Source organism: Cibotium barometz, chromosome 60, assembly GCF_041138505.1.
Source record: "Cibotium barometz isolate CiBa-2024 chromosome 60, ASM4113850v1, whole genome shotgun sequence".
Taxonomy (NCBI): domain Eukaryota; kingdom Viridiplantae; phylum Streptophyta; class Polypodiopsida; order Cyatheales; family Cibotiaceae; genus Cibotium; species Cibotium barometz.
Window position 1 is genome coordinate 13869768 of NC_141105.1, and position 15379 is coordinate 13885146.

General features: G+C 40.5%; 2 protein-coding genes across 4 annotated transcripts in view; both read left to right on the forward strand.

Annotated features, from left to right (window-relative positions):
- LOC147605011 (ATP-dependent Clp protease proteolytic subunit-related protein 3, chloroplastic-like) overlaps positions 1-11050 on the forward strand; it is a 201049-nt gene extending 189999 nt beyond the window's left edge. The window contains exons 4-6 of one of the 3 annotated variants that reach the window (XM_086794375.1): positions 9585-9689; positions 10431-10768; positions 10884-11050. In XM_086794375.1, the coding sequence (XP_086650501.1) occupies positions 9585-9635 (51 nt within the window). In that variant the 3' untranslated portion in view covers positions 9636-9689; positions 10431-10768; positions 10884-11050. Of the gene's footprint in view, positions 1-9584; positions 9690-9859; positions 9975-10069; positions 10160-10430; positions 10769-10883 lie in introns of those variants that run through there. The other 2 variants (XM_086794376.1, XM_086794377.1) reach the window with 2 other exon arrangements.
- On the forward strand, positions 1856-2694 carry LOC147605012 (mannan endo-1,4-beta-mannosidase 8-like). Its single transcript, XM_086794380.1, has 2 exons — positions 1856-2087; positions 2261-2694. The coding sequence occupies exons 1-2, from the start codon at positions 1917-1919 to the stop codon at positions 2468-2470; spliced, it is 381 nt and encodes a 126-aa protein (XP_086650506.1). The 5' UTR covers positions 1856-1916; the 3' UTR covers positions 2471-2694.
- Positions 11051-15379: the final 4329 nt, after the last annotated feature.

Below are 15379 nucleotides of genomic sequence, written 5' to 3' on the forward strand. Positions count from 1 at the left end.
TAGTTTGCATCTTGCATGGTATATGTGACATCATTTAACTTGCATCGAGCATACTACATGTAACATTTGCATCTTGCATCCAGCATCACATGTGGCTGCCTCATGAATGTTAAATTTGATGCATGCAAAACTTGCATACTGCCACACGTGTAGCATCCAATTGCGTGACTTCACTCTCTCCATCCAGTCACTCTCTACAAGAATGGAGAGGGACCTCCTCTCTCGCGCCTAGGGAACCAAAATGTTCCAAAAGAGCAAGTAAGCATCCATTGATGCAAGAGGTGCACAAAGAGGATTCTCGATGTGCCAAGTAGCAATGCATATTAGATTTATCATTTCTTAGGTCTTACATGACTAATTATCACATACAAAGTAATAACCAACACCATGTGCACTAATTCTTAAGGGCATGCAATAGAAGGAAGTGAATAATATTGTTTCAAGTAGGAGTTATTGGAAATCTAGCCCTTAGAGGCCAATGAAGGTGAAGCTATGAGTAGGCAAGCTAGGAGACACAAAAGAACAAGAGAGGAAGGTGGAACCACCCCGACCCAATCATTTGACTAGCATGGCTGATGGAAAATTACATAATTTGAGACAAGCACATTTGGCAAAATGTGCATCGAATCTATGTCAATGTATATGAAAAGGCACTGATCCAAAACAAAGTGGCAATATACTTTGCTAAATTTCTATATGTGGAGTTCATTAAAGGAATCTAGGTAATCAAACTTGCTAAGAAAGATCTGCGAGGCTATCACCTTCTTTGGCTAGATCTTCTAGCCTTTTCAGAATTCCTTAAGGGGGGGTTTCCACCCCCTCCTTGCAAGTTCCCTCCCACACTTGTCCTCTTATAAGGACAAGCATACATGTGGCCATCTCAAAGTCACAATCATGAGATCATAGTTATTTAAGGCATTATATGGGCCATCAGAGTAACTTGTGGCACAATTATATGAAGAGAACATAGCCCAGTTCAAGCAAGTTCAGCATTTGGAAATCGAAAGACTGCACATTGAGTCTGAGTTTAAAAACCAGATTGTTGCTCTACATGCCCAATTGAAGATCCTAAAAGAGTTGAATACACAGTTGCAACAAGAGGCACACAATGCATGTGCAGCACTGATTGGGGATACAACTGTAGAGGTACAGTTAGCTATCTGTTGGTACCCATCTACACAGCCATATGCTATGCAACTGCTTCCCTCAGATAGTCTTAGATTAGATAATTGTTTACCCCCTATGTGCTAGTATTTGTTTGACGACTCAATCGGCTACTATGTTATACATTACCATCATAGATTTTATATTTATTGTTTGGTAGATTACTTGCCAAGATCATCGTTATGCCTACTTTGTAAAGTTACAACTATCTATAAAATTGTACATGTTCTTGGGTCTAGGACTATGAGATTGAACTCTTTATACACTGAGCTATGAATCTATGATGGATGTACACGACACTAGGACTGAAATATATGCTCCTAGAATCGAATTTATATTGATCTATGATTGAAATATATGTCCTTTCAAGTTTATGTTCTTTCAAGTTAAACTTTAACACTAAATTGGTAATACGACATAAAAGTCATAATCATAAAAGTTTGGTAATACTAGTTTATAGTAAATCATAATCATTGGTATATGATCAAAACAATCTTATTTTCTTAAAAGATTCTAAAATTTAGGATTTATCTAAGATTGGCTACTTTTTTCTCTTACTTTTGTGGTTAAACACACTAAAAATGACTTGGAATCAATGACTTTTTTTCTGAAAATAAGTATTCTTATTTTGACGTTTCTATAGATAAATGGAAATTTCTTTGTGGCAGTCCTCCTTCGTTGTCACCCAAGGAGCACAATTTTTAGTAGATGGTCAAGCCTTGTATCTCAATGGATTCAATGCTAACTTTCTGATGGCTATCAGCGTCGATTCCTCCTCCAGGCCGAGGGCGACTGCGTTGCAGCTGGAAGAAGCTGCAGCAGCTGCGGGCCTGAATGTATGCCGCGCCTGGGCTTTTAATGACGGATCTGGTTACGAGGCCCTTCAAACCTCTCCCGGAGTTTACGATGAGAACGTTTTTCAAGTAAGATCGATTGGAATAGTCCGCGGCCTGCATCGCATTTCTTCTTATGTTGAGAATGAGACCAGAAAATACTCCGATTGCAATATTGACGCCAGAAATGATGTTACGACGTCCCATTCGCACGTTAGTAAGTCTCTGGCTGGCTTCTGGTCCAACTTGCTTGGTCATTCCAGGTGGGCCTTGATTTTGTGGTCAGCGTCGAAGCGAAGCGACTGGGAATACGATTGATTCTCAGTCTCTGTAATAACTGGCGCGACTACGGCGGTAAAGCGCAGTACGTTCAGTGGGCTCGATCGCAATGCGGGCCTGAAGACGCATTCTTCTCAGACGCCACTGTCAAAGGATTTTACAAGAACCACGTCCTCGACCGGGTAAGCAATTGATCAGGATAGTCGAGTTGTTCACCGTACCTTCGACCACAAGTGGCAATCCTCATTAACGGAATATTGGGGAACCGTTTGTTGAAAACGATGCATAAGATATCTCCTCTTATGTCTCCGAATCTCTTTCAGAGTCATGGCAGACTCAGTTAGAGCATTTTGAGATGGATTGATTCTATTTTAAATGATGTTTAATAATATGAATGCAACTGCTGTGTCTAGGATCATGATGACTTTATCCACATCATACCCATGCTTCTTTTTCAGACTTCGAGTCCTGGACTTCCAACAATGAACAATGCTACTCACCTCCACTTCACTCAAGCCCTCTTTGTTTGGAACCCATTCACGTTTCTTTTGCAAACAACCCTCATAAAGTTGTTTCATTGTATTATTACTTTTTTGGGAGACTTTTCAAAGGTTTTGGTTCATACCACAAAGCTACATTTCATCCCTTCAAATTGGTCCCCCTTGGTCATCTAATTTTGATTTTGGATCAACTACCCAAATGGCAACAAAAAGGCCCTCTATTACGATTTCATCAGATGTTACAAACTCTGGCAAGGGCTTATCACCTTTCCTTCCGCGAGGTAAAAGGCATTGCTTTGCATCAGATTCCATATCTTTAGTTATAGTATCTCTAAGAAATTCAAACCTTCTCGACTCATCTTGTTGTGGCCAAAATAAATCGAAGCATTCTATGCTCGCTAAATTATCTTATCCTTTTAGATATTCAACAAGAGCTTCATTTGAATTAATTATCTTAGTATTTTTATTTGACTGCTCTGGGTGTTTTTGCATCATACTTCCAACATGAGAAATGAATGCCTGCAATCCTTTCATTTCATCTATGTCGAGTGCTTTATTTTTTGAAAGAAATAATCTATTTCTTCCTTTTCCAATAAAGCATATTATGGTTGTTGACTCCATAAGTCATCTCCATCTATTGAGTAGTGCTTCCATTGCATCATTGGAGTATTGTTATGCAAGCTAAACCTAAAGTTTAAATGTGGATTTGTATGAACTATTAGTGCATCATCTCCTTTTTTCAAATGTGGCTCAATGAACCTCCTCCAATCTACCATCCTATGTAAGATAGCTACTTCTGATTCCTTCTTTTGAGAGCCACGGTCCAATTTTTTTCCCAATTTGAGCTAACATGTCCTCCATAGTCAAAACATCCCCTGACTTCAACTCTCCAGATATAACAATAAAGATTTAGTCTGTGTCTTCGTGTGTGTGCGCAACAAGGAGAAAACCCATTTCCAATTCTTCAAATATTTTCAAAGCAAAATCCCAGAGCCTCTGCCAAAAAATTTTCTGCAAGTCTACAAAAATCTAAAAATTCTCCCAATGAGGAGCTCTAGTGGGCCTCCAACCCCTACAGCTGAGCTGGAATTTCCTGGCATTACTGACCGTGTATCGAAAGAAGGGGATGCCCTTATCTCGGTGCCCTTCCTCTATCCACTCCCATTCCCTAGGGTCCCACTGCAAAAACTTTATTGGGACACCTCCAGAGAGCCATAGCCTCCATGAGACCAGGGCAATGAGCAGCGGATCAGGATCCAAGTACCACTATGAAGTAGAGCCATGCTCCATGAAGCCCACTATCCTGACTGGCTGAAACGATACATCCAACAAAATACCGTCTGTGGATCTGGACAGCCTACCCCCTGAAGAAACATCATAGACGAGGGCATCCTCATGTGTGTTACGTAAAGCAATCACCTACAAAGGAATGCCCCATCTGGAAAAAGCCCCCATCCAGGTGGAACAACTCTCCTTGCACTCCGTCTGAGATGAAGAATCAATTGTGCCTATCGGTCTGTAGGAAGCTTCCTGAAGGCTTTCCATGCTCCCACCCCTCTCCCATCTGGACCACTGCATGTACATAGAGGCTTCAAGTGGTCTGCCATGCTCATCCAAAATACTGTCATTCCACATGACTGGCTGCCTTTCAATCTCTTCATGAGTGAACGGGGGAATCCTGCGAAGAGTACTCCTGAAGCTGACCCATGCTTTTAGGATAGCAACCATCAGAGGGGAGGAAGGAGATCTGAGGTGGGCTGAGGTGAAAATCCATCTGTTACTGTGTCTCCAATCATCTCCTGAAGTGGGCGTGGGGACTGTATGCATCTGATAAAAAAATCCTTCCAAGGCTCTTGCCCTGGCATAAGTCCTCTCACAATGACCTTGCAGAGTAAGGCTCTGCACTGCAAATCCGGGTCAATGATATTCAAACCCCCTTCTCTTAAAGGAAGAATCAAGTTCTCCCAAGCCACCCTGGCTGAAACATCAGATGTGCCATCTAGACCACTCCATAGAAAGTTTCGTATGGGCCTCCTGAGCTGAGTGATACAATCCCTAGAGTGGCACCAACAAGAGCATACAAACCATGTTGTGGCTAAAAGAACCTGGTTAACCACCACCACTCTGGATGCCAAGTCAAGTTTGGCTGAGCTCCAGAAAAGGAGCTTTCGTCTGATGCTCTCCAACAACAGAGCAAACTGTTGTGATGGAGAGATGCCCACCCCAACCTGGCAGCCCAAATATTTGATGGAGACACCCTCTGTACCCATGTGAAACCAATATCATTACCCCAATCCGGGATGTCATCATTGCAAATCCAAAAACCATTGGATTTATGCCAATTTATGTGTGCACCTGCAGCCGTGCAAAATAAATCCAAGGCAATCCGAAAAGAGGTGAGTGTCCTAGGGGAGGCATCCAAAAAAACAGCCGTGTCATCTGCCAACTCATATCCAGGAGCTCTTCTTCCCGACGGAGGGGAAGTCTCAGCCCAAAGATATCAGCTTGAGATCTGAGGTAGATACTCATAGCTTCCTCCACAAATAAAAAAAGGAAAGAGGACATCCCTGGCGGACTGATCTAGAGATCTGAAATCTGTCACCTCTTACCCCCCCAATAAGCACCTGGCTATGGGCTGATATGTAGAGAGAGGATACTCCTCTAATCCATGCATCTGAAAAACCAAAGCGAGAGAGAGTACCCTCCAAAAAATCCCAGTCTACTCTGTCGTAAGCTTTCTCAAGTCCAAGAGTAGAATGGCCAACCTCTGGCCGCTCTGCATGGCCCATTTTGAAGCCTCCCAAAATGAGAAAATATTATCAAAAATACTTCTACCATGCACAAACCCTGTCTGCGTGTCATGAATCAAATCTAGAAGAAATACCTGTAGCCAAAAACCTGTTTCTTCTAGATTTCGCAGACTGATGGCTTTCGCCAGAATCTTGTAGAAAGTGCCTAATAGAGTGATGGGTCTCCATTGTGACACAATTTCTATTACCCCCCTTCGGGATGAGATGGATGAGACCATCTGTAAGTGAGTCAGGCATCTCGCCAGAGTCCCAAACGCCCTGCAGGGCTGATGTAATGTAATCACCAATCTGCTCCCAAAAAGTAATAAAGAAGGAAGGGGGAAGTCCATCTGAGCTGGACATTTGCCCTTGTGAAGGGCAAGTAAAGCAGTCCTGAATTCTGCATTGGTGAAAGGTGCATCAAGAGAAACAGACATCTCATCCTTTACCAATACAGGGATACACTGCCAAATGACCTCTCTGGCAACATCTATGGCCTGTGTGCGCGGATCTGCAGTAAGAAGGGACGCATAAAAATCTATCGCTATACACATGACGGCATCAAGATCTGACTGCAACACACCGTCTGAGTCAACAAGCTGCAAAACACTATCTCTACTATGTCTGGGCCCATGAGTGGAGAAGAAGTGTTTGTTGACTCTGCCACCCATCTGAATCCAAAAGGATTCTCGTGCATGAAAGGCGTACTCTGCCACCCATCTGAATCCAAAAGGATTCTCGTGCATGAAAGGCGTACTCTACTCTCTGATCCAACAATGTCTGCATATGAGTCCTTGCTGCAGCAAGGCGCTCCTGAATCCAAGCATCTGTGGGCCTCTTCTGCTCTTCCCTCTGTAGGGATGCTAACTACTGGCACATACCAATCTCACGTCTGAGAATCTCACGTCTCCTGGAATCAGCAACTGTATGGTAGTAGTCACTAATTCCAGATAAGGTTGCATCTACCTGAGATGGACGGACAGCTCCACCCTGCATATGAGAAACCCAGATCTGTAAAACATCTCAACGCCTCTTTCTCTGTTCTAGATCCACGCCATCTTCCGGCTCCAGATCTGCTGAGGTATGCTGCCCACATGACAGCCATGCTGCTGTCCATGTGGCAGCCCCCTCTCAACTCTTATCCCCCGCTGACTCTTGCCCACATGGCATCCAAACAGATGCCCATGTGGCAGACAGTCAGATCCCAGTCTCCCTCCCCCATGCTCTCCTCATTTGGGGGCTTATAGATGGGGAGGTGACCTTTCCAACACCCCCTCTCACCAACACATCTTGGCCTAATACCAACTCGTCGATGAAGTCGCTCCAACGGCTCCCTTGAAGAAACCCTCTGGAACAATTCGGTGCTGAATCCGTTTTCTGGCTTTTCAACCAGTGACTCCTGCTCCGCCAGGTTCGGTTCCGCATGCGCACACCATCCTGGCAGCACCGGATGGCACCACCACCTTCAATTACGTACATGCCTTCGAACTCGAGCTCTTCAGGCACCAACATCCTTCGACTGTCCCCCTCATGATGGGTGACCCACCTAAGGTCTTCCAGGCACCACACTCTCGGGGTCTGTTTCAACCCGTCTTCCTTCTGGCAACGTCCGCAAACAACCAAAGAACCATCTGGAGAAGTGATATCCCAAGAATGTTTCCAGACATCCTGGACCATGAACTCTCACTGAGCTCTCAAGCAAGTACTCCTCTGGCTCCTGTATCTCTTGTCCAAAATCACCTTTTAGCAATTTGCGTTCGAGATTTGAAGAAGCACCACCACTTCCCCTTCTGCTTTCAAGGAAGGCACATGTCTTCCAATCACTCAATTCCTGAGACGCATGAAGAGCAGATTCTCCCCGCAAAAAGTTATAAAGGCTCCGATTTAAATGACAGAGTACATACCAAAATAACGTCTTGGACACATAGCCCTTCATCTAGTATCTGTCTCGATCGCCATCGAAGCTCCACTCTGGGAGCGCACGGGTGTGCGGAGCCATCATTTGTACTACTCTCAGTATTATTGAAAGAAATTTTTCGATTCTCTCCAATTCTTGTGTACTCTCTATTCTTTGTTCAGTTTCTGTTCCACTTTGTTGTGTGTTTTTACAGTTCCCACATGAATCATAAGCCTTGTCAATGTCCAATCCTTTGTCAATACATAGTATACAACGCACGAACATGCTCCAATGCACATAACTGACATTTTACAAAAATGACATGTGAGCATACAACCTTTTGCAATGGCCAAATGGCCAAGATCACACCTGTTTTGTAATAGACCTTTAAAGAAAATAGTGTTCTTAGAGACATTGTTTAGAAAATGAGGGCAAGATGTATTTGCACATTCAAAAATCCCTGCACAATATGCAACTCAAACAACTCCCTCAAACGGATATAGGTTTTGTCCATATGTGTCCATCATACCTTTGTTCCATACCTTCCATGGTTGCAAGCTTGCCTAAGGTTGGAGGTAACTCAAATATGCAATGTCCATTATATTGTCGGGGTATCTCGTCAATGTATTCACATCTTTGAATTTTATTCACCAGCTTCCCAATCACAGTTGCACCATGTTTTGCCATGATTGTAGGAATCACACTAGACCTTTCATCAATTATCCTAGTTGGGCACTTAGGAACACTAAGTGGTGAATCCAAGTCGATAAGAACGCAAGGTGGAGTGATGACATGAATTTCTTCACTTGCATCTTGTTGTTGAGGTGTTGCAAAACTAGATTCTTCACTTGAGACTGTACCATCCTTCTCAAGGTCAATGGGCTTAGTGGACATCTTTGAAGAGCTTGCAAAGTTAGAACAAACATTCTTCTTTATGCTAATGACATAAGATTTTGATACGGATGAATCCAAAATGAAGTGGCTATTTCCCTCGACATCCAAGTGCTCAGTCATTGGAATTAGAAATGGGATGTTACTTTGGGAATCGTCATCAATCAAAGCACTCAAATTGACAAATGCATAGGTGTGCGACAACTTTCCCTCTAAGAAACCCCCTCTTACAATGCCCTTACCATTGACAAGGGAAACACTAAGAACATGTAAGTCCAAGATTTCCTGTAACTCATCTACAAACTTGATCTGTGCTTGCATTGTGGACAAGATGAAAGGATAAGAGTTTTAGAAGATGGGCAAGGTTGGTGAGGGAGATAAGACACTACCAGAAGAGGTGTCAGAAGGTAGCTGATAGGAGACAAGGATACAAAGAGATGCAAAATGGAGAAGGGTACGGTGTTGAAGCCCACGACAAACCACTAGAGGGCAACTAACAGGGGTGTGGGACATGAGGGGACAAGTGTGATGTTGAGAAGGCAAGTGATGGGTGTGGGAGATGAGGGGACAAGTGTGATAGTAAGAAGGCAAACAATGGGTATAGGAGATGCCTTAAGGACAAGTGTGATAGAGGAGTGGGTTTCCTAATTCAAATGTTATTTGTAATCCCTCAACCCTAATCCAATGGCTAATCAAACGGCTAAACCCTAATCTAACGGTGGCGGTTGATGAAACGGGATTAACCTAATCTATTCCCTAGTCAAACACCTAATCCTCCTGTCTAGGATCCCTAATCTGGCCCTCCTTGCATTCCACTTCCATATGGTCTACTTGCACTCCTTTCGACCTCCTTGGACCTCCTTGCCTAGTCAAACACCTAATCCTCCTGTCTAGGATCCCTAATCTGGCCCTCCTTGCATTCCACTTCCACATGGTCTCCTTGGGTAGCTTTTTAGTTACGAGCAAACCTGGAGAGCTAGATATGCAAGTATCTCCGAAAGACTCTCACATGGTGCATAGTAAATGATGAGTTTGAGGGAGAACTTAGAGATGATCCAGAATGGAGTCATTTAAGTGGAAAAAAGTTTCTTGTGTGGGATGGGAATCATAGAGTAAAAGCATGGATGCAACGTGTCAATGTTGGTAAGCAAGTATGCTTTTATTAATTTTATCAATTTCAAAAGTGTGGTAGTAATGTTTATGATGTTCATTTATTATTTGTTCAATGCAGCACATTCAGCTTCCCATTCCTGACATATTCGAGTTCATTGCTAGTTCTTAAATTTGAAAATTCTCAAGAGGGGGAAGTGCTCCTAGCACTTGCAGAGATCAACAGGCAAGTGTGAATTCTTCTGTTGTATATATGAAGAGAAAAATTATATGTTGTGTTGATAATGTGCTATCTTATCATAATCCATGTTTCTTTTAGGTTAACTCGAATTCATGTGCCACATACTCTAGCTAATGACATTTTTCTTATGTCAAAATTCGGATTGTCAAACAAAGAGACTTTGATGAGGAGAAAAAATGGATAGAAAGTGCAATTGTGCAAGAGTATAGACGACCTCGTTAGGCGTGGTACAATGTCCCCATGCCTATCTTAGCACAGTTTGTATTTAAGGTAATCATCATAGTCTTTCCTTAATGCTTTTAGATTTTGAAATGCTAGCCATGCTTTTGCATCATAAAAGCCCTTCTTTTTCTCCTTGGTTGTAGGAGGACTTTACAAAGAAATATGAAGAAGAGATTGCAAGAATTGGCAATCCACCCAGATGAAGGCTTAAAGAACATAGAAGAGGCCCACACTCATGCCCTAAGAAACGCAAAGGAGAAAGTAAAGACAAAGGGCTACAAATTGTCCACAATAGCCAATCCATCAAATGGTGAAGGGTCCTTTCAGGTCCTATTTTCTATAGATTGGGAAGCTAAGGGCAAGATTGTTACAGAGGACAAGCTTGGAATGCCTTGCTCTAGCAAAATTAGTGCAGAAAAGTAAGATATTCATTCTACTACCTTTATTTGTTTTGTCTATTGCTTCCATTCTTAAGGTTAAATAAATGGTACTTTTATTTTGCAGGAAAAAGGAAGTGTTGAAGATACTTGTAGGAGATATTAGGACATAGGAAAATTTGGGCATGCCAAAAGACAACAAAGAATGGCAGAAATACATGTGCAAGGAGACCTTTTGGACCCAAATCATAGACCTTGCAAAAGATGTGGTGACAAATTCAGCATTGGACCTTGTGGGAGATGCCCAAGTGTAAATTCCAGGTGATGCTTTGATGTATTTTAGACATTTTTGTCAACAGTTTCACTTCAAGCAAGCATTTCATGACATTGAACATGAGCTGAAGACTCATCACCTCCTGAAAACCAACCACAATTGCCAATAGCTATGCGTCGATTGGTATTTAGGTAAGATAAGAGTGTGAAAAAGTCATTCACGTATCCCATAAAGTACTTTCTATTAGAATGATGGGATCACTATCATTAATTACAATCATACTTTTTGCTACTTCTGTATTTATAGGTGGATTGTGAAGCTACTACAAGCAAGACAGCTAGAGAATATTCCAATGGACTGCCAAGACTGGACTATTAGGGGTGGACCATCTTCCATGTATCTAGATTCATGGTGTGAGTGGAGTATTACCGAGTGGGAACTTAACATTTGCCCTTGGTGGCTTGACTACCCGATGATTGCAAGTCAATTGGTGTGTGTTGTGTGCATTTAATCAAGAAGGATTCGAAGGACCCTTGGTATACAATAGAAGTAAAGCAGACGAGCAATGGGGTGATGGCTTGTGTCCATCAAACAAAAACTAGTTTAGAGAGTGCCTACATGAGAAGGCAGTGTACTCAAAACTAGAGAGGCAATTCATTCGTGGTGGTGCAGAGCGTCGAGTGGCATTAAGGAGGTTGGTTGTGGTAAAGATTAGCATAGATATGCCTTGCAAATGTAGTATGTACACTACTGTACTTCATCTATGGATATTATACCTTACAAGCGTCAATGTTTTTGTAGATTCTTACTCCATACATATACGGGAGTAGGGGATACAGTATAGATGCTTTTGCTGGGACCGAAAACATGGCTAAGGCATGCACAGAGCTCGCTAGGCATTGCATCTCCATGGAAAAGGATGACACTCTACTTGACATGTTTCTTAGGCATGGATGTGCTCGAGGCAAAGATACAGAAGGACAGGAGGATTAACACTAGTTCTGTAATTGGACACTTAAGTGTCCTGAGGACACTAAAGTGTCCTGAAAGTTAGCATTTTTCTTGAATTTTTGTGGGCAATCTATTAAGAGTTTTGAAATGCTTAACATCCACAGATGTTCCTCAAGACCCAAAAAAATCCTTGAGATTTTTTAAATTGCACTTTTCTTAGCTTTTGCAAGGCAATATTTTAATTTTCTTAGACACATGCTGATAAAACGCATGATTTTTGTTGTTTTCAAAATAGTAGTAATTTGGACATAACTTTTAGAAGGGACATAGTTTGATCATGAAACTTGGCTTGATGGAAAGCCCATGATGTAAACTAAATCTTGGAATCATCAAACGATAATTATTGGATAAATTTTTGACTCGCTAATATTGAAATGACGTTTTTTATACAGGTGGAGCATGAATTTTTCTCCTTCCATATGCAAGCTAATAATGTAAAACTTGAGGTGCACCCATGTTATATAGGGTAAATACTACTTTGTTTTGAATTTTTCAAAACTTTACAGCCACTTTTTGGGCCTCTTCTCATACATGGTCTTTTGCGCAACCTATTTTTAATACATAAAATGTCTAATTATGAGCCTAATTTTGATTTTCATCAAAGGAAAAAGCTGTGTAAGTGCATTATTTGTTGTAACTATAGGTGTAGACTACTTGTGCAAGCATAGTTATGATTAGTTTTTGATAAAAGATGATCAAATTTTGTATTTTTATTTTTTACAGTTTTTTTAGAACTAGGCGATAAGAACCTACTTAAGTGGAGGCTAAGTTAGTGTCATACACATCAAATTATGGCTTATTTATCTCATCTCAAGCATGAAAACCAATAATCAACATTCTCATTGATAGGGCTACATTTTTTTTAGTGGCATGATTGAGTTTTGATAATACGCGTTACGTTTGCTAATTTTATGCAACTTTTTTGGAAAAAATTCTAGGAAAGGAAAATGATTTTTTTGGTGAACTTCTACCTCCTTGGACTGATGTATGCTATCAAAATATCTTGGGAAAAATGCTATTGATATCATTGGATTTTTTTTTGAGAGAATGATGCTTGCATATTTGGAAAAATCCTGAAAAATGTTCATTTTCAAGACATATGCTATTTGTTGCTTATGTACTTCCAAATAAAAAGGCATTTTATATGTTTAGCATTTTTTACATAAGCATAGGGTTATGTTCTACATGCCCAATGAAGCATTTTGGTTTTTAAAGCCTACATTAGGAGTTTGATTTTTTTTTCGCAACCCCCAAAAAAGGACACTCAAGTGTCCTGTTTTGGTACCAAACTAGTGTTAAACACATATGGTGGCTTTTCTAGTTTATTAGTAGTAAATAGAGGCAGTAGATGGCTATGGACATAAAGTCTCTTTCTTTTTCTTGGATGAATTTTGAGCTACTGTTCTATTTTATGAAAAACGTTTGAACACTTTCATGTCTTCACATTTCTGGACAGAACCATGATAACATGAAAGGAACTTTTTGTCATTTGTGGTTGCATGCAAGTTTATGAGTAGTTTTTATCGGCATTATATAGTAGCTGAATATAGACATAAAGTGACTTTGTTCTGGCTGGCTGAATTTTAAGCTATACGTCTATTTTATGAAAATTGCATAAAGTTGTAGAAGTTTTACGAAGTGCCAAAAAAAAAAGTGACAAATTTATGTTGCTGGTGTAGTTCAAAATGTTGGTACTAGGTTTGAATAACTTGTAGATAACTTTTGTGTGTGGTAATAGCCACAATAGTTATAGCTAGATATAACGTTTTGTAATGGAGAGATTACAATTGTTCAACTCAATCCATATGTATGCAGCAGTAGCCAAACAAGTATTGTCATGAGATGGATGGATATTATAAATAATTTTATATGTGGTAATAGCTAGTAGTTGTAGCTAGATATAGCCTTATAAATTGGAAAAACATTTGAATGTTTTATTGTATGCAGTAGCCAAATAAGTATTGTCATGAGATGGATGGATACTATAAATAATTTTGTGTGTGGTAATAGCTAGTAGTTGTAGCTAGATATAGTGTTTTATAGTGGAAAAACATTTGAATGTTTTATAATGTAAATTGCTTTTGTGTGTTGTAACAGATTATAACTAGCAGGAGTTGTAGCTACATATAACATTAACCAAATCACCTTAGAAAATAAAAGCTCACCAAAATGGGATAGAAAAAGGTTCACAATGTTGAGTGTAGGCCATTGATTTTCCATTGAAGATTGAGTGGTAGATGTTGTAGCATGGGTGGCTTGAATTCCATAGCAAAAGGCTTGATGATGACAACAATTGACAAAATGCAATGATGGGCACAACTTGACTTATTCGCATAGCACTAGAGTAGGACTCAAATCCATGACCGCTATTTACATAATCTAGCACTCTAGCCATGTGATCAAGTCACAAACCTTGTGACTAGTTTGGACTACACATGTATTTAATCAAGGAATTTGTCCCAAGTTTCAAATACTTGTAACTTTTTATAGAAAAGTTGGATGGGTGTGATTCTAAAAGGTGAAATTTTTATTCTCTTTTATTTTGCGCACTTAGTTTTGATTCTAAGAAAAAGCATGTGGGTGTGTGGGCAATTATATGGTTTATGTATATGTTTTATGGGCTAGTGTTTGTTTTATAGTGCAACATGACAACTATGTATGTTTGGCACTAAATGGATATATTTTCCTTTCTTTCAAGAAATTGGCATGTTTGAGCTGAGGTGAAATGTTAACCTTTATATCTACACCTTTGTCAAGTTCTTTAGGAAAGTTGGTATTGTAGTTCCCTTGACAAGAGGCCAACAATAAATGGTTAAGGCTTCCCTTCCACACCTTCTTAAAGGCCAAGATCAGCTTTGTCTTTTTGGAATATTTTGTGCTCTTGGATGCTTTTTTATGTTTTTGGACCAATTATGCATACACATGTGGATTCATGTAAAGGTAAGGATCCCTTTGAGTCCTATGTGATGCCTTCCATAATCATGTACAATCACAAATAGCAAGGCGTTCATAACTTCTCTCTTCACAATTAGAGCCATGTTGCAAGTGTTGAGCCCCAAAATCACGGCATCAAGAATTCAAGTAAGGCAGGAAATGAATGCCTAGGGAGTAGACACAACGAATGACTGATCAAAGAGCAAAGCGCCAAAAATAGGTGAAGGGTAGGTTTAATTGGAAAGCAACTCCTTCAAACAAGTCAATATAGTCTACATGATGCCAAACCAAAGATAGCCATTGTGCTAGAAGACAAGAGAAAGGTAGCTCAAGCTGCAACTATCAAGATTCGAGTGGATGCTAGAAAGGTGGATAGTGCACATAGGGTCTGCAAAGGTAGAAGTGTTAGAGCTGAGTAGCTACAATGTAATGGAGCCTACACTTCTAACAGGTAGGTGCAAATGATAAGAGAGTCATGTATATAAAGTCCTAGAGTCCTATGAGTTTAGGTCATCTTATTGCCACATCAACATAGCTACAATGTAATGGACACTTCTAACAAGTAGGTGCAAATGATTGTAAACGTGGTGTGTAGTACTCACTATGAATTTCAAAGAGAGTCATGTATATAAAATCCTAGAGTCCTATGAGTTCAATCATCTTATTGGCATAGCAATGTGTGTGCATAGAGTGCGGTCTCAATGTCATTTGTCTCTTGACCATCATTTGGCTAAGTGATAGAAGAAGATCAATTCCAATTCATTGTGCATCCCTTCTCTTTGTATTTCAATTTGTTTTTTAAGCTATGCATTTCCCCCCTGCCCCCACACAACTTATATATCCTATATCCTTTTGTA